The sequence below is a fragment of the Hypanus sabinus genome, chromosome 12, assembly GCF_030144855.1.
Source record: "Hypanus sabinus isolate sHypSab1 chromosome 12, sHypSab1.hap1, whole genome shotgun sequence".
Lineage (NCBI taxonomy): Eukaryota > Metazoa > Chordata > Chondrichthyes > Myliobatiformes > Dasyatidae > Hypanus > Hypanus sabinus.
Window position 1 is genome coordinate 22,994,820 of NC_082717.1, and position 21,618 is coordinate 23,016,437.

At 42.3% G+C, this 21,618-nt stretch overlaps 1 protein-coding gene across 1 annotated transcript in view; it reads left to right on the top strand.

The window, feature by feature from the left end:
* ryr2a (ryanodine receptor 2a (cardiac)) overlaps window positions 1-21,618 on the top strand; it is a 444,870-nt gene that overhangs the window by 186,623 nt on the left and 236,629 nt on the right. Inside the window, exons 26-30 of the mRNA XM_059985674.1 lie at window positions 27-113; window positions 1,977-2,203; window positions 3,451-4,246; window positions 11,767-11,967; window positions 20,069-20,174. Of these exons, the coding sequence (XP_059841657.1) occupies window positions 27-113; window positions 1,977-2,203; window positions 3,451-4,246; window positions 11,767-11,967; window positions 20,069-20,174 (1,417 nt within the window). The remainder of the gene's footprint in view (window positions 1-26; window positions 114-1,976; window positions 2,204-3,450; window positions 4,247-11,766; window positions 11,968-20,068; window positions 20,175-21,618) is intronic.

Sequence of the window (21,618 nt, forward strand, 5' to 3'; positions counted from 1 at the left end):
TGATGCTACTGTCTTTCTGTCTTTAGGTGGAAGCAAGCACAAAACTATTTGCAGCAGTATTTGCACAAGCCACCAGTCCTAATGTTTTCCAGTTTGAACTGGGAAGGGTTAAGGTAAGTTATACGCATGTGCTTCCAATGAGACCTGCTTGAAGGCTTTGAGGGAGGCCTGCAAAACTGAGAGTGTAGAGTGAGTAAGTTTATCCTGCTACCCATGTGAATGAGTTCCGTTTATTTAACATCATGATTAATCGACATGTTGGATCGTATGAATGTGACAATGCAAATTTATATGAGAGCCCCCTGTACTCAATCCTCAAATTAGAACAGCGCAGCAAAGGAACAAAAGCTTTGGCCCACGATGTCTATGCTGAAGATATGTTTTCATCTACAGAATTTACTTTGTAAGTAACAGGAAAGACCTGAATGGGGACTGCATGAAAATAAAGATTGTATTTTGTATGGATTGAAATTCCTTTCAGTGGGAATTCAAAGCAATGGTTTCTTTTATATAATAAAAATGTGCTCCAGCTTTTCTATAATACCTCTGATGGTAATTTTGTTGTAGCTTTCTGGAGAGCTCTGTCAGGCACAACTCCCTTCTCCATTGTTCCTTGTTAAGCTTTTGCTGCATCTTAGACTTCCCAAAAGTTTCACACTCGTCCCGAAACCAGAATTACCAATTAATTTTTACCTGTTTTCTTTAATCTCCTGGCCACTGCTTTGTTTATTTAAAAATCAGCATTTAATCTCTAAGGATAAAGGTGACTTCTTGATATACTTTTTCATGGGTTATTGAAACAATGCACTATAAAGCTGCCGGTAGATTTTGAATCTGGAGTTGGTATAATCTTCCTAGACATGCACGTTCTCAGTTTATTGGCCTTTATTAGTTCTGCTGTGTTTGTTATAGATCTGACAGCAATGGTATTTAGCAGGTCAGGCAGCATCTAAGGAAAAGAGCATAGTCGATGTTTTGAGTTGAGACCCTTCAGCAGGGCCTGCTGTCCTGTTGAAGGGTCTCGGCCCAAAAAGTTGACTATACCCTTTTCCTTAGATGCTGCCTGGTCTGCTGAGTTCCTCCAGCTTTTTGTGTGTGTTGCTTGGATTTCCAGCATCTTCAGATTTTCTCTAGTTAGCAATGGTATTTTGTTGAGTTTATCACCATCTGGTGGGCAGGTGTGGCTTAGCATGTTATGACAATTTTGACTGGTTTAGATTATCAGTTAAACGCGTTTGCGTTTCCAAGCCAGGCATCACAAGCAATAAACAGAAAATAATTGGGATAAAAGGTCTTTCTTTGACCGAAGTCTCTAGGTTCTATGCAATAAGTGAAATGCTTTGGTTCATCATCCTGCTTTAAGCTGCACTGTTTCTAAGTTTGAGAGGGGGACTGTCGGCTTGAAGCTCACCGCAGAGATTTTGGTGATATGTTGTTTGTGTTTGTGGAGCTGGATAGGACAGGCCCATGCCACCCTTTCTGAGCCCAGTCTGACAGACACTGGCATCCTGTCCTGTTCCCTCCTCTCTACTTTGCGGAACGTTCTGGGGGAGAAAGCATGGTGGCGATGCTGCTGCCATTCAGTCCCGGAGAGGCTCCAGAAAGACATTTTTGCCTTATATTTGCTTGAGTACCATTTTGAAATAAAATCCATTGGTGAATTGAAATTCCATGGATGGAATTAATGCAGAAAAGAATGCGGTGAGTAGGAATGCCCAGGAGGTCACTCAGCAGATCATGAGCTCCTGTGGTAGAGAGAAAAATAATTTCACTTTCGGATCTTTCACTATGTATCGCCTGACCGGCTGATTGTAATTTAGCTTTAGAGCTACTGTGGTACTTTGGTTGTTATGATTTGTCAGGTGTCATCTGAACTGTATAGAATCTTTGGAAACTTGCTATTATAAAGGATTGGTTGTTTGGATGATGTTCGGGATAATCAGGCTCCACTGCAACCTGAATCTGTTTATTTCTAGAACGTAATGCCACTCTCGGCCGGGTTGTTCAAGAGCGAGTGCCGGAATCCGATACCGCAGTGTCCTCCCCGACTTCACGTCCAGTACCTGACCCCAGTGCTGTGGAGCAGAGTGCCTAATGAATTCCTGAAGGTGGACGTCAGTCGCGTTAGTGACCGCCATGGCTGGCAGGTGCAATGTACAGAACCCTTAAGATTCATGTCCTTACATATTCCCGAAGAGAACAGGTGAGCATCCAGCTGCCTCTCTGAGGCCTTAATCAGCACTCTGTGATAAAGTGTGTGCCCTAATCGCAATCAGTCACAACAGTGCACATCTACCATAAACATCTTGATTCCCACATGCTGAACATAATCCATTTAACGATCCATTTGTGTTTTGACGCATACAGCTGGGAAACTGTCCTGAGCTTCTGTGTGGGAATTATGAAAGCTGTGAGTGTAACAAGTTGTGGACTAAACTGGTCTATGTTTTAATATTTTACTGAGGCCATGTTACAATTGACAAAGGGTTAGGGCAAAAGCTGGTAAAAACAGGTGGTAAAGGAATATGTGACAAGATTTGAACAATGGATAGGAATAATAGTTTTTCTGCAGTGAGACTGGCTGGGGCGAATGACCCTTTCCCTTGTAATTTTCATGCATTTCTCCCAGAGCTTGATTCATAGAATCATGGAAATAAGCCCCTGATCACAACTCCTCTTTCCAACCAAGATGCCCACCTAAGCTAGTCCCATTTGCCTGGGTTTGGCCCATGTTCCTCTGAGCTTTGCCTGTTCCTGTACCTGTCCAACTGTCTTTTAAGTGTTGTAGCTGTACTGCTTCTGCCACTTCTTCTGGCAACCCATTCCATTAACCCATCACCCTCTGCATGAGAAAAAAATACTAGCTCCTCAGATCTTCTTTAAATCCATTTCCCTCCAGAGATAAACCTTTGTCCTCTCTTTTTAAACTACCCTACCCTGAGAAAAAGACTACAACTATTCACCCCATCCATGACCCTCATGATGTCATAAGGTCACCCCAGAGTCACCTTTACTCCAGGGAAGGAACCCCTAGCCTGTGGAATCTCTCCTTTTAACTCAAGCCCTCCAACCCAGGGAACACTCCAGTGATTCTTTCCCATATCCCCTCTAGCTAAATTATGTTTTTTTTGTGGTGTGGTGACCAGAATTGCTTAAAATACTCCAAGTGTGGCCTCACCATTTGTACAAATGTAGAATGATATCCTGACACTTAAATCTACTGCCACATCCAGTACAGCTTCTTCACCACCTTCCCACCTGTGATTAAACATTGTCAGCCAAAGTGTTTATTGACTCAGAGACTTTGCCTGGGTTGGAAAGGGGGCATGTGATGTGAACTCTGGCCTGAACTTCTGTGCATTCTGCTTCAAGGAGCAGGCAGGAGGCTTGCAGAGGAAATCACAGTTACTGTAAACAATAACCTTTCTTTTGGTTTTTTATGACGTGTAGGGCTTTGGATATCTTGGAGCTCACAGAGCGTGAGGACCTGCTGAAATTTCACTACCATACCTTGCGTTTGTATTCCGCAGTTTGTGCTCTGGGCAATAACCGAGTGGCCCATGCCCTTTGCAGCCACCTGGATGAGTCACAATTGCTGTACGCAATAGAAAACAAATATGTCCCTGGCTTGCTGCGGACAGGTTACTATGATCTACTCATTGACACTTACCTCAATACCTATGCCACGGCCAGGCTGATGATGAACAATGAATTCATCGTCCCCATGACAGATGAAACCAAGAGTATTACTTTGTTTCCTGATGATAACCGTAATCACGCGGTCCCTGGAGTGGGCCTCAGCACCTCACTCAGACCCCGGATGCAGTTTTCCTCAGCTAGTTTTGTCACTGTGACCGCGGAGTGCCTCCAATACAGCCCGGAGTTTCCACTGGACATCCTGAAGGCCAAGACGATTGAAATGTTGACAGAAGCCGTGCAGGAAGGCAGTCTCCATGTGCGGGACCCTGTCGGTGGCAGCACGGAGTTCCTCTTTGTCCCCCTCATCAAACTCTTCTACACACTCCTCATTATGGGTATCTTCTGCAGCGAGGACTTGAAGCACGTGCTGCAGCTGATCGAGCCCGATGTGTTCTCCGAGGAGACCGAGGCCATTGAAGAGAGGAGTGAGAAGGAGGTGACCAAAGATGAGCAGAAAACAGAAGGAGGCAATGAGGAGTTCAGGAATGAGCATGTTCCCAAGGAAGGGTTGCTGCAGATGAAGCTTCCTGAGCCCGTCAAGCTTCAGGTGAGGATTACGTTGATGTGCTCTTGTCTGTGAGAGAGGACAAGCCTGCCCGGCCTTCAGCTCTTGTAGGATGCTCCCCTCAGGCACAAGTATTTTTGCTCACCAACTTGGAATTACTAATGCCGTTTGATTTTATGTATAATTTCATCCTATCTATATTGTACCTTAGGTTATTTAGATAACCATTACTTTGTCATATACAGTATTATGCTTAAGAATGCAAGAACCAGAATAAGTAGATTACCAATCGGTCATTAAGTCATGCAGCATTGAAACAGACCCTTTCACCTACCTGGTCTGTGCCAATTAAGATTCCTACCTAAGTTTGTCCCTATTTCCAGGATTTGGTGAATATATCAGGGGTTCCCAACCTTTTTTATGCCATGGACACCTACCGTGGGCCCCAGGTAGGGAACCCCTGCACTAGAGTGATGTAGAAGCAGATAAAGTTAAGGTACACACACAAAACTCAGCAGGCCAGGCAGCATCTGTGGGAAAAAGCACAGTCAATGTTTCGGGCCAAGACCCTTCGGCAGGACTGGGGGGAAAAAAAGATGAGGAGGAGATTTAAAAGGTGGGGGAGGGGCACCTGTACTTTTTTCCACAGAAGCTGCCTGGCCGGCTGAGTTCCTCCAGCATTTTGTGTGTGCTGCTTGGATTTCCAAAATCTACAGATTTTCTCTTGTTTGTGATAAAGTTAAGGTCTTGTGAATTATGGAGTAAGTTTAATTACGTTACTTACTTAGTAAGTGATGGCTTACTCTGGCTCCCGAATCAGTAGGAAAGTTTCAGCCAGTTTGAGCGGCATGGGTCACTGACTGGCTCCATAAAGTCTTTGAATCAAGTGGATTCTGGATTTAACTCTATATCAAGTTGTCACAGCACAGTGTAGGCTGATAAACTTGTGTAATTGACAGAGTGCTAACAGACATGCTATCCTTGAAATAAAATTACGGTTCTACAAATGTACATGTTAAGAATAACAATATTCCTCAGAATAGCAACATAAAGGTGCATGAAGTGTGATGGGACACACTGTCCACATATCTTGAACCTGCTCTGTCATTTCAGAAGATCATGGCTGAAGCAATCTTGGGGTCAACCCCACCCACCTTGCTTTCTCACTTTAGCCCTTAAACTCATTGAAATTCAAACGTTTGTCACTCTCAGCCTGAAAACTATTCAGTAACTTGGATTCCACAGGGGTCAGAAGTCCACATAGCCTGGATCCTCTGAGAGGAGAATCTCCACATCATATTAGTTTTAGCTGTGATCCCTTATTCTGAAACTATGCCATCTATTCAAGATTCTGCCTGGCTGTGATACAATCATGTTGATTGCTGACTGATTGTCGTATGATTTCATAAGCACTCTGCTGTTGCCTCCTTCAGAAAGGCTTCCAGCATTTTCCTAATGGCTGATGTTTATGTATTGGATTGTCTACCTGTAGATTGTTGTTTTGAAAATGCAGTTTGTTACCAAACATCTCATAGACTTCACAGTTACCGACCTGAATATCTATCTATCAATATTTGATGAAGCAAGCTGAAAGGTAGGTTCCCAAGAGCTTCCTGAGTGAGACCATGATCTGGGGTTCAGTCATGCATAAAAGCCACAGTCAGTTGCAGTGGAACGAGCTTTGCCTGCATTGGACGTCAAAAACCCTATCACTGTCCGGCTCCTTCCATTGTATTTGTTTATTTATTTAGTGATACAGCTTGGAATAGGCCCATCTGGCCCTTTGAGCCGTGTTGCCCAGCAACCCCGGATATCCCTGGTGTCTTTGGACACTGGGAGGAAACCGGAGCGCCTGGAGGAAACATACAAGGTCATGGAGAGGACATGCATTATTCATGTTGTGTGATTAGTGAAGAATCAGTGTGGAATTGGGTGGGCGATGCAGGACAGTGTGCTGGAGAGGTTGATACTAGATCAGGGCAGAAAGGCAAGGAATCAGAATGGGGACTGCAGAGGGAGAAACAGCAGAACTGTTCAGACTTTAAGCTGCATTGTCGTGAAGGTGCAGATGAAGCCAGATTCACATCTCAGTCTTAATTATTCTTTCAGCAAACGGATATCAAAAGCCTACAGGTCTGAAACAAAAACATTAGCTGTTGACAACCCTCAGTAGGTTAGGCTGCATCTGCAGACCAGTGGAACTGGAATTGGATTAGGTTCTGCGATACAGTGAAAAGCTTGTATGCATACTGTTCATACAGATCAAAGCAAATGACTTCTCGCTGCTGCAATCAGGAAGTAGGTACAGGAGTTTCAGGACTCACGCCACAGTTACTATCCCTCAGCCAACAGCTTCTTAAACAAAAGGGGATAACTTCACTTGCCCCATCATTGAAATGTTCCCACAACCTATGGTCTCACTTTCTAGGGCTCTTCACCTCATGTTCTCGATATTTATTGCTTATTTGTTATTATTTCTTTTTGTATTTGCCAAGTTTGTTGTCTTTTGAACACTGGTTGAACACCCCAGTTGGTGTGGTTTATCACTGATTCTATTATGGTTATTATTCTATTATGGATTTATTGAGTATGCCAACAAGAAAATGAAGCTCAGGGCCGAATATGGTGACATATATGTACTTGTGAGTGGTGTGGTGGAGATACATTTCTATCAAAGGAGGTGTAAGATGCTCCTTCCCTCCGCTACCCTGCAGGTCATCCTTGGGCAAGGTGTAGCACCTGCTTAGCCCCCTGGTCTGTGTCACGCGTGAAACCATAATGGTCGATGGTCGTATGAGCAGCTGGCGCACATCACAAGTCCTGCTTGTGCAACCACTGATGCCAGGCAGACAATCTCTGAAGAGTATTGATCATGACCGGGGTCCCCATCTTGTAAAGACGCTTCCCAGAATGAGACAATGGCAAGCCAAGAACAATCAAGGTCATGGAAAGACCATGATCACCCATGTCATAGGACACGGCACACAATGAATGATTGAATGATAGGTACTTTGATAATAAGTATACTTCAGACTTTGAAATCATTACACAGTGCATTGAGACAGCACAAGCAATAACAGAACGCTGCATCAAACGTAAATCATACAAAGAAAGTACAGAGTGGGTAAGCAATAAGTAGAAGATCATAGCAAGGTACCTTGTGAGGTCAGGAGTCCACCTTAAAAGAAGCAGAACTAATGTTTCAGGTCAAAGATCTGAACGCTGATGAGTGCTGCTGAAGGCTCTTCAAAATATTGATGCTGTTTCTTTTTCCAGGCGCCGCCTGACCTGCTGCGCATTTTCTGTTCTGATTAACATGATTCCTTCAGTTGAGTGGTTTGAGAGGTACTTTTCAACTTAAGAATTTAATCTCTTTGCAAGTTTAATAGCAGAAGTTAAAGTGGGATAAACAGATGAGCAACATGAGATCAAAAGGAATTTTGATACATGACTTTTGAAATGACTAATTAGGTGCATCTGTAGCTGATGATGAAGAAGGGTTATTGTTCTGTGTTTGCAAATAAATGTAAATTATAGCAAAAGTTGCTTTAAGCTTGCGGGAAAGGATCTACAGTGACACATTGTATGGTTTATCATTACCTAATCACTCCTTTTTTAAAATGAAGATGCTATTACTTCACTAATTAGGTACCAGTCTGCTAACATTTGGGTCTGCTCCCACGCATTTCTCACTTGTGGGTGTTTCAAAGTCTTACCTCAATGAGACGTTGGAATTCAATGCCTGTCAGCCAGACGTACGACCCCCTTACTATCAAAGACTGAAATATATATAATACGTTGAAGCAGAATGTGAATTAATGCTTAGTATGTGGGCTTAATAGTGCACACTTAAAGTAAATTACTCAGTTGTGTTTTTGTGAGACAGCGACAGAGCTTAACTCCTTAAATTATTGAATATTACTTTTTATTTCCACTTGATGTTCCTGCATGGGTATGGATCATTCACTGAGTTCCACTGGTTATCAGTTGGTAGCCTAACAAAATGTCACCTTTGTCAAAAGGATACTGGAGTGTTATAAAATGGGCAATTTGAATCTGAGATTCAAAAAGCTTCCTGAGTTACACTCTGTGTTGTAATTTCAATCATCAAAACCATGCAAATATAGAAAACAGGAACAGGGGTAGCCCAATTTGTGCATGCTTTGCCATACAATACTGATCATGCTGAGCACTGTATTCCAACTTTCTTTTTGTATCATTTGGTCCATTTAACTCTCAGGGTAATACCTAGCTCATAGAGTCAGTGCTTGTATATCATGGAAATGGGCCTTTAGCCCTTCTGGTCCATGCTGGCCACAATTCCCATCCAAGCTGGTTCCATTTGCCCATGTTTGTCCCATATCCATCCAAATCTTTCCTGTCCATGTACCTTTTGAAGTATCTTTTGAAAGCTGCTAACATACCTGCCTCAACCACTTCCTTTGGCAGCTCATTCATGTACTGGATGAAAATGTTGTCCCTCAGGTTTCTATTCAATCCCTCCCCTCTCACCTTAAACCTCTCCCCTTTAATCCTTGATTTCCCAATGCACATATTCATCCTATTTATACCCTTCATGATTTTTTACACCTCCATAAGATCATCCCTCATTCTCTTATCCTCCAATGAAGGAAGTTCCAACCTGCTGAAAATCTCTGTATAACATCACCTCTCAAATCCTAGAAACATCTTCATTAATCTTCTCAGCACTTGTTCCTCTCTCTCTCTCTCTCTCTTCCTCTCCTTCTTTGTCTCTCTCTCTCTCTCTCCCCCTTTCTCTCCCTCTCTCTCTCTCCCGCTCTCTCTCGCTCCCTCCTTCCCTCTCTCCCTCTCTTTCCCTCCCTCCCTCTCCCTCCCTCTCTCTCTCTCTCCCCTCCCCCCCCTCGCTCTCTCTCTCAACTCAACTTGGACACAGTTAGCATTGTGGGGTGAGGGAGGTAGTCGAGGACCAGAGGTTTCTGTCAAAAGATAAGGGATAAACATGCAAGGAGAATTTTTTCTTCATCTACTCTGTCCAGCCCTGCTAGAATTTTGAAATTCTGTCTCATCCTTCTCAAATCCACTGAGCATAATTAACCCAATCTCTCTTAATCCATCAGTCTTTCCAACGAAGAATAATTTCGGGAAATTTTCACTGAGCTCATTCCCATGCTGGAGATAGATTTGTAAGTTACATGTGACTGTAATTGCCATCAGGAATTCATATGACCTCATGTAATTTTGGAGACCTTTGAAACATAGTGATTATGCATCTGGCTAAGAGGACCCTTAGTTCCAAATTTCATCTGATAGCTGATGTCTCCAACAATGCAACATTCTCTTTATTGCAAAGGGACGGAATCTTAGATTTTGACGTCAAATGTTACGGCTGTATAGGACCCTTGGAGTACTGTACTTAGTTAAGGTCACCTCACTACAGGAAGGATGTGGAAACTATAGAAAGTGTGCAGAGGAGATATACAAGGATGTTGCCTGGGTTGGGGACCATGCCTTATGAGAATAGGTTGAGTGAATTCGGTCTTTTCCCCCTGGAGCAGCAGAGGATGAGAGGTGTATAAGATGATGAGAGGCATTGATCGTGTGGATAGTCAGAGGCTTTTTCCCAGGGCTGAAATGGCTAACATGAAAGGGCACAGTTTTAAGGTACTTGGAAGTAGGTACAGAGGAGATGTCAAGGGTAGGTTTTTTATGCAGAGTGGTGAGTGCGTGGAATAGACTGCTGGCAACGGTGGTGGAGGCGGAAACGATAGGGTCTTTTAAGAGACTCCTGGACAGGTACATGGAGCTTAGAAAAATAAAGGGCTATGGGTAACCCGAGGTAATTTCCAAAGTAAGTGCATGTTCAGCACAGCTATGTGGGCCGAAGGGCCTGTATAGTGCTGTAGGTTTTCTATGTTTCCATATTTCTAAATCCCTGAAAAGTGCACCATAAATTAAAATGAATAGTATTGCTAACTTTGAAATAAGAACAAAAGCTGAAGCACGAAGGGCCCCATTCCACAGGTTCAGCAGCATCTGCAATAAGAACAGCAAAGTTAAAGTCGCAGAACTGCTGAGTTTTTTTTTGAACTTTGTAATTCATTCCTCCTTTCACCTAGACACCTAGCCATAATTCTCCTCCTGCTACCCACTTCCCTCATTTAAGTTAAGGGGAAAGGGTCCAATACGAGAGAAGTGTAAAATCAAATTCTTTGGAACACACTGCCCAGAGATGACCGAGGAAGACGACCTTACCTGCACTTGCTCCCAATTCATATGCTGGGCTGATCTTGGGTGAGGATTGAAAGAGGGAGATGGTAGGGTGATGAAATTTAGAGATTAAGGAAGATGGGTGGATGATAAAATGTTTGAAAGCAACAAGATAATAAGGTGTGTACAAGTGCCTGCTGCTTGAGAATAACAAACGGCATCACATCCAAGATCAAGAAGTCCTGGTGGGCCGACTGAAAGCAGGAAGCAGGTTATAGAGAAGGAGAGTAAAAGGGATCACGAGCAACCATTTAACTGGCAATGCATTAATGTTCTAATTTGTATTCCCACGCATCAATCAGTTTGATGTAAAACAGACAGTTGAATCTGCATGATCTGAAAGCTTTTTATAATAATAATTTTGTCATATCACATCTGCGTAAAGGTGATATTTAACTTAAGTTGTCATTTATTTATCTGATACTGATATCCTTCATCTCTGCTACATTTTTGTTCACACTTGAAATTCGCACAGATATTGAGAATGATTACTTACTTTTTTTTGAACATTAGCTCTTCTACCATATGTGGAAATCTATGAGGATTATCTACTCTTCATACATTTGCTAAGGCAAGAAAAACTCCCCTTTCTTAATGGAAATGCAAATGTCTAAATAGGTACAGAGTATGGATGAAAGTGGGATTTTTATGGTCTGAGAAAAAGAATGTATAATCTTTGTCTCTCATAAGAATAGGATGTGAGAGGATCTAAAAGAAGAGCAGATGATGAACTGGACAAGTAACAAACAATCTGCTGGAGGAACTCAGAGAAAAGGTATCTCTGAGGGGAAAGAAACTGTTGATGTTTCAGAAAAAAATCCTGCAATTAGACTGAAATGTTTAGAATTCTCATCCTACTCCAGATGCTGCTTGATTCTCTGTTCCTCCAGCGGATTGACTTTTTGCTCCAGATTTCATTATCTGCAGTCTCTTATGTCTCCAAGCGGATGAGACAATTTGGAGTAAAAAGCCAATGGGAGGTGGACATCTGAAGATGTCAGTGTTTTAGTTGAAACTACTAGAACAGAATCAGTAACTGTGTAATTCATAACTTTTCTTTTACCTATATTTAATCTCCTCAAGATTTGCTTGCATTTAAACCAATTAAGAATATTTAGAAGAAAGGATTTCTCTTTCAACAGTTTGTACAAAATAGATTCACTTTGTGAACAATTTTTGCTCCAAGCTATTATGAAGACCTTGCAGAACATCTGTGTTTACATAGTCACCTAACAGGAGAGGTACTCAATGATTCTTGCACCACCTACTGTGAAGAGATTCTGGTGTAAATATTGACTTCCTTTTTTTTACAGATGTGCCACCTTCTGCAGTATTTGTGTGACTGTCAACTCCGCCATCGGATTGAAGCCATTGTCGCCTTTTCCGATGACTTTGTGTTCAAGCTCCAAGAGAACCAGAGGTTCCGATACAATGAGGTGATGCAGGCATTAAATATGTCTGCAGCATTGACTGCCAAGAAAACCAAAGAATTCCGATCACCTCCACAAGAGCAGGTAGGAAAATTGCACTGGGTGTTCTGAATATTTAATTATCTATGTCTAGTCATCATTAAAACAACTAATTAAAAGTACTGAATCATTTGTAGATGTTTTATTATTGCTAATTTTAAGATGATTTGAAAATTTGACTGGATGTTTATTAGAAATGTTTTCTATGGACTCATAGAATCTGTATAGAATTTGGCCCATCAACATACTCTCTCTTAGAAAATTAATCCAGTTGCCACCATTCTTTCCTTGTACACCTGGAAATTAATTTCTCTGCCCAATTCCCTTGAGAAAATCTTGGTTGATCCTGTTACCAGCTCATTGTGCATTGCAAAGGAGGACCTCACTGTACAAGTAGTTTCCCAAAATATGTTTGAATTTTGAATTATTTCTTGATTGAAAGTCAATGGAATGAAAAAATTCAACCTGCTTTTTTTTTTAACTTGGTACCATATTTTATATCCTATTGCCACATGTTCTGGGTACTTCAATCATTGTTGAGTAATCAAAGTTATAACTGATGAAGTGGCTGCTTTTCTGACTGAAATTTATTGAAGTTATCCATCTTGACACAAGGAAGCAGCACCTTTGCTTTGTGGTCACAGAGGTGTTCTGCATGCTTCACATTTGAACAGTGTATGCTGGCGTGTTGGTACTATGTAGATGCTTCAGTGTTGTAGGTGTGGGTTTTCATATGAGACTTCCATGAACTCAGGCCCTGTGTGTCAATTCAGGGGAATGTAAAAGTCTTCCATTGCACCATTTGTAGATGACCAGGAGCTCCCGAGGAGACGTTGCATTGTATAGCAGGAGAGAGTTCAAAAGAAGTGAGTGGGGGCAGTGGGGACATTCTGTGTGCCACGGTTCCTGAGGAGGTATTGGATTGTGCATAATTAGGCACTTGGCAAGAACACAAAAGTAAAAGAAGTTAGGTTGAAGCAGAGCAGCCATTGTGGGAGTGGGCCAGTGTTAGAGTGGAAAGCTCAAGCTTTGGCTTATGGGGGCATCAGTGAGGAGAGGCAGAGACTGTAGGTAGATTTTTTTTTTCATTTTATTTCTTTCCCTGCTATTGCATGGTTAGAGCAGTGGGGATGCCAGGCAGGATAGTGGAATGCTCCTTTTGCAGGATCTGGGAAGGTCGGGAGACCTCCACTGTCCCCCATCTACTTTACCTATAAGAAGTGCATTCAATTGCAGTTTACACCCAGGGTACAGGACACAGGAAATTGGGTGACAGTAAGAAGGGGGAAAGGGGATAGGCAGCCAGTGCAGAGTACCCCTGTGGCCATTCCCCTCAACAGCAGGTATAGTGCTTTCGATACTGTTGAGGGGCGGTGGGGGGAAATGACCCAGCAGAGGAAACCCACAGGGGTCAGGTCTCTGGCAGAGAGTCTGGCTCCATGGCTCAGAGGGGTAAGGGGAAGAAGAAGAGTGCTGTAGTGACAGTTAGAGCAACAAGCAGGAAATTTTGTGGATGTGAAGGAGGAACCTGGGTGGTCTGTTGCCTCACAGGTGCCAGATTGGCACAAATGACACAGGTTGGAAAAGAGAGGAGGTCCTGAAGAGTGCATTTAGGCAATTAGATAGAAAGCTGAAAAGCAGGACTTCCAGGGTAGTAACATTCGGATTACTGCCTCTGCCACACACCAGTGAGGGTAAGAATAGTAAGGTTTGATAAATGAATATAGGGCTTTCATGCATGGCTTTTGACAAATTAATTGGTGCAGGGGACAGGGTTTCAGATTTCTGAATCATTGGGATCTCTTCTGGGGAAGGTATGACTTGTACAAAAAAGACGTGTTACACCCGAACCCGAGGGGGACCAATACCCTTGCAGGCAGGTTTGTTAGAGCTTTTGGAGAGGATTTAAACTTATTTGGTAAGGGGATGGGAGCTGGAGTGATAGGGCTGAGGATGGTGCAGTTGATATATCGTACAAATAGATGCAGTGTGTAGTGAGACTGCCAGGAAGGACAGGCAGATGGAAGGGCAAAATTGCAGTTAGTGGGATGAGTTGATGGGAGCAAAATCGAAAAGGGTGATGAATACAGGACTGAAGGTGTTAAATTTGAATACACGCAGTGTTCAGAATAATGTAAATGATCTCGTAGTGTAGTTAGAGATAGGCAGGTATGTCTTTGTGGGCATCACTGAGACGTGGCTGAGAGAAGATCATAATTGGGAACTTAACATCCAAGGATACACATTGTATCAAAAGGACAGGCAGGTAGGCAGAGTGGGTGGGGTGGCTCCTTATGAACAGATGACATAGGTTTAGAAGATGTAGAGCCCTTGTGGATAGAGTTAAGAGACTGCAAGGGCAAATAAACCCTGATGAGAATTATAGAGCAGCCTCTGAACAGTAGCAAAGATGTGGCGTACAAATTACAACAGGAGATAGAAAAGGCACGAGAAAGGGGCAATGTTACAATTGTCATTACGCAGGCAGATTGGGAAAATTGGGTTGGTGCTGGATCCCAAAAGTTAGACTTTGTAGAATGCTTATGAGATGGTTTTTTAGTGGTTGTGCCATCCAGGGGAAAGGCAATGCTAGATTGGGTGTTGTGCGATGAACCGCATTTGAATAGGGAGCTTAAAGTAAAGGAACCCTTTCGAGGCAGTGAGCATACAGTCGGCCCTCCTTATCCGCGGATTCCGCATGCGCGAATTCAACCAACCGCGAATTGCGAAAACCCGGAAGTGCTCTTCCAGCACTCGTTGTTCGAGCATGTACAGAATTTTTTTTCTTGTCGTTATTCCCTAAACAATGCAGTATAACAACTATTTTACATAGCATTTACATTGTATTAGGTATTATAAGTAATCTAGAGATGATTTAAAGTATATGAGAGGATGTGTGTGGGTTGTCATGGATCAGGATCGAAAAAGAATCTGAAGTTCTCTTACTAAGTAAGTCGGAACAGGTACATCTGGTATTACTTAGTGTCAGTTAGGCAAACGTTTGTCTTGGTGTATAGTATATATTTTACCTTTCTATGCATATAAAACACTTAAGAATGTATGTTTCAGCACCGGGCTCGGGACTGGAGGTTCCCGAGTTCGATCCAGTGACAGACAACTTCTGAGCACGTTCTCTAGCTGTGCCAGGTTGATGTGGAGGATCAAAAACCCAAAACCCCAAAACCCAATAATTAAACCACTACGTTGCTTAGTAATAACTGTAGCCTTCATTGGGGTAGGGCTTTCTCACTTTATCCTTGAAAATTTTTCCAATCGTTGACTGACGTAGCCTAACGCGTTTTCAATGACCGATAGCGCTTCACCTCTTTCCAATCGCTTTATTAGTTCCACTTTATTTTCAATCGTGATCGTGATTATTTCCATGAACAGAAACACTGCAGATTCAGAGCTCTGCCACTGGGTCCTAATGTCCACCGCAATAAGACGGGTTTAATAAGGTCTGGGGTTCCGCTGGGTCCTAAGGTCCACTGCATTGCGACAGGTTGAATAAGGGACTTGAGCATCCATGTTTTTTGGTATCCTCGAAGGGTTCCGGAACCAATCCCCCGCAGATAAGGAAGGCCGACTGTAATATGATAGAATTCACCCTGCAGTTTGAGAGGGAGAAGGCCAAAGTTGACTTGAATATGACACGATCAGGGATAATGCCAGAACTGCAATATCTGGAGCCATTCGGAAGGTGCAGGATAGATACATCTCAGAGATGAAGAAGCATTTTAAGGGAGGATGAGGAAACCGTGGCTGACAAGGGAAGTCAAGGACAGCATAAAAGCAAAAGAGAGGGCATCTAATACAGCAAAAAATGGTGGTAAGTTAGAGCATTGGGAAGCTTTTAAAAACCAACAGAAGGCAACTAATAATAAACACAAGAAATTCGGCAGATGCTGGAAATCCAGAATAACAGATACTAAATGCTGGTGGAATTCAGCAAATTAGACAGCATCTATGGAGGGGAATGACAGTTAACATTTCGGGCCATGAACCTTCATCACAACTGGATAGGAATGGAGAAGATGATAGAATAAGAAGGCGGGAGGAGTGGAAGGAGGACCAGCTAGAAGGTGATGGGTAAAGCCATGGTGAGCCAGGTTGGGATAGGGAGGATTAAGTAAGAAGCTAGAAGATGATGGGTGGAAAAGATAGGAGAGGAGAAGAGACCATGGGAAAAAGGAAGGAGGATGGGCCCTAGGAGGAGGTGGTAGACAGGTGAGGAGAAGAGTTAGGAGGCCAGAGTGGGGAAATGAAGAAAGATTGAGAATGGGAAAGAACTAGAAGTTGGAGAAATTTATGTCATGCCATCAGGTTGGAGGCTGTCTCTACGGAATATAAGCTGTTGATCCTCCAACTTGATAGTGGCCTTATTGTGGCAGAAGAGGAGGTCATGCACTGACATGTCAGAATGGGAATGGGGATATGAATTAAAATGGTTGGCCACTGGAAGATTTGTGGATTGAGTAGAAACATAGAAAATAGGTGCAGGAGTAGGCCATTTGGCCCTTTGAGCCTGCACCGCCATTCAGTATGATCATGGCTGATCATCCAACTCAGAACCCTGTACCTGCTTTCTCTTCATACCCCCTGATCCCTTTAACCACAAGGGACATATCTAACTTCCTCTTAACTATAGCCAATGAACCGGCCTCAACTGTTTCCTGTGGCAGAGAATTCCACAGATTCACCACTCTCTGTGTGAAGAAGTTTTTCCTCATCTTGGTCCTAAAAGGCTTCCCCTTTATCCTTTAACTGTGACCCCTCGTTCTGGACTTCCCCAACATCGGAAACAATCTTCCTGCATCTAGCCTGTCCAATCCCTTTAGAATTTTATATGTTTCAATAAGATCCCCACTCAATCTTCTAAATTCCAGTGAGTATAAGCCTAGTCGATCCAGTCTTTCTTCATATGAAAGTCCTGCCATCCCAGGAATCAATCTGGTGAACCTTCTTTGTACTCCCTCTATGGCAAGAATGTCTTTCCTCAGATTAGGGGACCAAAACTGCACACAATATTCTAGGTGCGGTCTCACCAAGGCCCTGTAGAACTGCAGTAGAACCTCCCTGCTCCTGTACTCAAATCCTTTTGCTATGAATGCCAACATACCATTTGCCTTTTTCACCGCCTGCTGTACCTGCATGCCCACCTTGAATGACTGGTGTACAATGACACCCAGGTCTCGTTGCATCTCCCCTTTTCCTAATTGGCCACCGTTCAGATAATAATCTGTTTTCCTGTTCTTGCAACCAAAGTGGATAACCTCACATTTATCCACATTAAATTGCATCTGCCATTAATTTGCCCACTCACCTAACCTATCCAAGTCACCCTGCATCCTCTTAGCATCCTCCTCACAGCTAACACCGCCGCCCAGCTTCGTGTCATCCACAAACTTGGAGATGCTGCATTTAATTCCCTCGTCTAAATCATTAATATATATTGTAAACAACTGGGGTCCCAGCACTGAGCCTTGCGGTACCCCACTAGTCACTGCCTGCCATTCTGAAAAGGTCCCGTTTACTCCCACTCTTTGCTTCCTGTCTGCCAACCAATTTTCTATCCGTATCAATACCATACCCCCAATACCGTGTGCTTTAAGTTTGCACACTAATCTCCTGTGTGGGATCTTGTCAAAAGCCTTTTGAAAATCTAAATATACCACATCCACTGGCTCTCCCGTGTCCACTCTACCAGTTACATCTTCAAAAAATTCTATAAGATTTGTCAGACATGATTTTCCTTTCACAAATCCGTGCTGACTTTGTCTGATGATTTCACCTCTTTCCAAATGTGCTGTTATCACATCTTTGATAACCAACTCTAGCATTTTCCCCACCACCAATGTCAGACTAACCGGTCTATAATTCCCCGGTTTCTCTCTCCCTCCTTTTTTAAAAAGTGGGGTTACATTAGCCACCCTCCAATCCTCAGGAACTAATCCAGAATCTAAGGAGTTTTGAAAAATTATCACTAATGCATCCACTGTTTCTTGGGCTACTTCCTTAAGCACTCTGGGATGCAGACCATCTGGCCCTGGGGATTTATCTGCCTTGGCCCTGGGGATTTATCTGCCTCTGGCCCTGGGGATTTATCTGTCGTTGTAGGTGTTCAACAAAGCAGTTACCCAGTCTGCATCAGATCTGACCAATGTAGAGGAGTCTGCACTAGGAACACCGGATACAATAGATGAGCCCAAGAGATTCACAAGTAAAGTGTTGCCTCACCTGGAATGACTGTTTGGAACAATGAATGGAGGTGAGGGAGGAAGTGAATGGGCAGGTATTGTACATCTTCTGTTCTCACGGTTAAATGTCGGGAGGGACAAATGGACAAATGAACAAGAAGGCAACTACTAAACCCATAAACAAAGAAAATATTAAATATGAAGGTTAACTGGCCAATAATACAAAAGCAGATACAAGATGTTTTTTCAGATGTATGATGAATAAAAGAGAGGCGAGAGTGGATATTGGACTGCTGGAAAATGACACTGGAGAGGTAGTAATGGAGAAACAAGGAAATGGCGAACAAATATAAAGGGCATTTTGCATTTTTCCTCACTATGGAGGACACTAGTAGTATGCCAGAAATTCCGGAGTGTGAGGGGGCAGTCATGAGTCTAGTTGCTATTACTTGGGAAGCTGAAAGGTCTGAAGATAATTAAGTCACCAGGACAAATGAACTACACCCCAGCATTCAGAAAGTGGTAGCTAAAGAGATTGCAGAGATATTAGTAATGATCGTTCACAAATGAATAAATTCTGGAATGGTTCTAGAGGTCTGGAAAATTGCAAATGTCTCTCCACTCCCTAGGAAAGGAGGAAGGCAAAAGATAGAAAATTATAGGATTTTAGATGGATTTTTAGAAGGCATGAGACTGCTTAACAAAATGAGAGTCCATGGTATTGCAGGAAGGAAACTAGCATGGATAGAAGATAAGCTGACTGGCAGGAAGCAAAGACTGGGAATAAAGGGTGCCTTTTCTAGTTGGTTGCCAGAAGTTGGTGTTGGGTCTGCTCCTTTTCACGTTATAAGACAATGATTGGATGATGGAATTGATAGCTTTGTGGTCAAGTTTGCAGGCGATTCTAAGACAGGAGGGGAGCAGGTAGTGTTGAGGAAGTAGGGAGTCTGCAGAATGACATAGACTAATTGGGAGAATAGGTCAAGAATTGACAGATGGAACAGTGTAGGAAAATGGGAAGGAATAAAGGTGATGACTATTTCTAAATGGGGAGAAAATTTAAAAAAATCAGAGGTGCAATCGATAGATTAAGAAGATAGATGTCTCTATATATTCAGAATATATATTGAATATATATACTCAAGTTTTTGCCAGGTGAGTTTATGTCATTAAACTGAGCATGATTCACTTCTCATTTGACATCTCAGAGCAATTTTTAAGAAGGTGCATTTGGATGACTCAGTGTTAGACCAAAGTCTATGAAGTGAGGTCTCCTGGTAGAGCTGCTGCTTCAGTCCTCTAGCAACCTGGGCTCAGTCACAATCTATGGTGCTGTTTATGTGGTGTCTGCATGTTTTCCCTGTGACTGCCTCTGTTTCCTCCAGGTGCTCAAGTTGCTTTCTACAGGTGTGTGGCTTGGGAGATTAATTGATCTCTGTCATTTGCTCCTGGTGTTTTAATGAGTGGTGGAAGGTAAAGTTGATGGGAAAATGGTGATGAAGAGAAATGGAATTCGTGTCAAACTAGTGTAAGTGAGGTCTTGATATCTGGTGCAGACTCAAGTGAAAAACTATTTCTTAAGTTCATTCAAAACATTCAAAAGATAACCCACAAGAAATCCTGGATATTTCTGTATACTTCCTCAACAAGTAACCTACATGTACCTTGCAAGCATAGTTAATAAAGACCCAAATGATGATCACAGAAATAGTAAAGATATGTATGTAATTAGTGATTAGCTTAGACATGTTGGGCTGAAGACCCATATCTGTGATGAATTTGTGACTCTAATTCTGGTTCAGATGGAAAAAAAATGGAAGACTCAAATGTAGTTTGAGTATTTTGCAAGAAATTGTACTCCTTCATCTACACAGTGAGCTTGTCCTGATTTTTTACTCGAGCAACATGAGAGCTTTGTTGTAAGAGTAATATACCTGTTTTATTTTCAGATTAACATGTTGCTAAGCTTTAAAAATGACAGACGTGAATGTCCTTGCCCAGGAGAAGTACGTGAAGACCTGCTGGATTTCCATGAAGATCTCATGGCACATTGTGGTTAGTGCCCACTTTGAAAGTATCCTTCCTATAATTGCGGGCATACCAAGCTAAATTCACATGATATACAGTAGCAGTAAAATGTGATTCTGAGGGAAAAGTAGAAATAAATGAACATGAATGCATTTAAAGGGTAATTGCAATTAATGTCACTATTTGAAAATAAACAAGCTTGGTTAAACTTTGAAGCTCGGTTGTGAAGGTTAATGTTCAGTGTTCACAGAAGACAATTAAGTTCCAGCATCTTCAGCTGGGGATGGGATGCAATCAGGGATCGACCATTGGACAGTGAGATTGTGCTTAGCAAAGCGGGTAAAGGTCAAGTACTAAGGCGAGGTTGGTGTTAGGTCAGGATGGGTTGGGTGTTAGAGGAGGGTGTGTTTCGTGTCAGAGGAGATTGGGTGAACCAGAGGGAACTCACTTAGGTGTTTGCAAATTTTATAGATTTTTTAAAGAAAGCAGCATTCAATTTTATTGATTATTTAGAAGTTGAATTAATCAATACAGCAGCATGAGATTATTCATGGAAGTAAGTAGGGAAATTAAAATGGTCAGTGGAAAACTGTTCTGGTCACCTACCAACAGGAAAGATATCAATAAGTTTGAAAGAATGCAGAGAAAATTTTCAAGGATGTTGTTAGGATTTGAGTTATAGAGAAAGATTGAATAATTTAAGTCTTTATTCCCCAGAATGTAGGATAAAGAGGGTAGATTTGATAGAGGTATTGTATATAAAATAATGTTGAGTATAAATAGGATAAATGTCAGCAGGCTTTTTTCCTCTGAGCTTTAGTGAGACTAGAACTAGAGGTCATGGGTTAAGGGGTGAAAGGTGAAATGTTTAAGGGGAATTTGAGAGTGAACTTCTTCACTCAGAGAGTGCTGAGAATGTGCAATGAGCTGCCAGGGAAGTGGTGGATGTGGGTTCAAATTCAACATTTAACATTTTAGAGAAATTTGGGTAAGTACATGGATGGGAGAGGTCTGGAGGGTTATTGTTGAGATACAGGTCAATGAAACAAGGCAGAGTAATAGTTCAATACAGGTTAGAGCAGGGGTCAGCAACCTTTACCACTGAAAGAGCCACTTGGACCCGTTTCCCACAGAAAAGAAAACACTGGGAGCCGCAAAACCCGTTTGACATTTAAAATGAAATAACACTGCATACAACATTTTTTTTTGCCTTTATGCTATGTATAAACAAACTATAATGTGTTGCATTTATGAAATTGATGAACTCCTGCAGAGAAAACGAAATTACATTTCTGCATGCAACAAAAACATTTTGAACTCCGAAAAAAAGACGTTGGGTTGAAAGTTACTTTTAAGTAAAATACTCGATGTCTATTTGAGTCCTTCTTGTATTTATGAAAAACGCCGAACTTAAATTTTCCGCCAGCAGCAAACCAAAAATAACATCAGCCAGCTGCCAGCCTGAAAAATA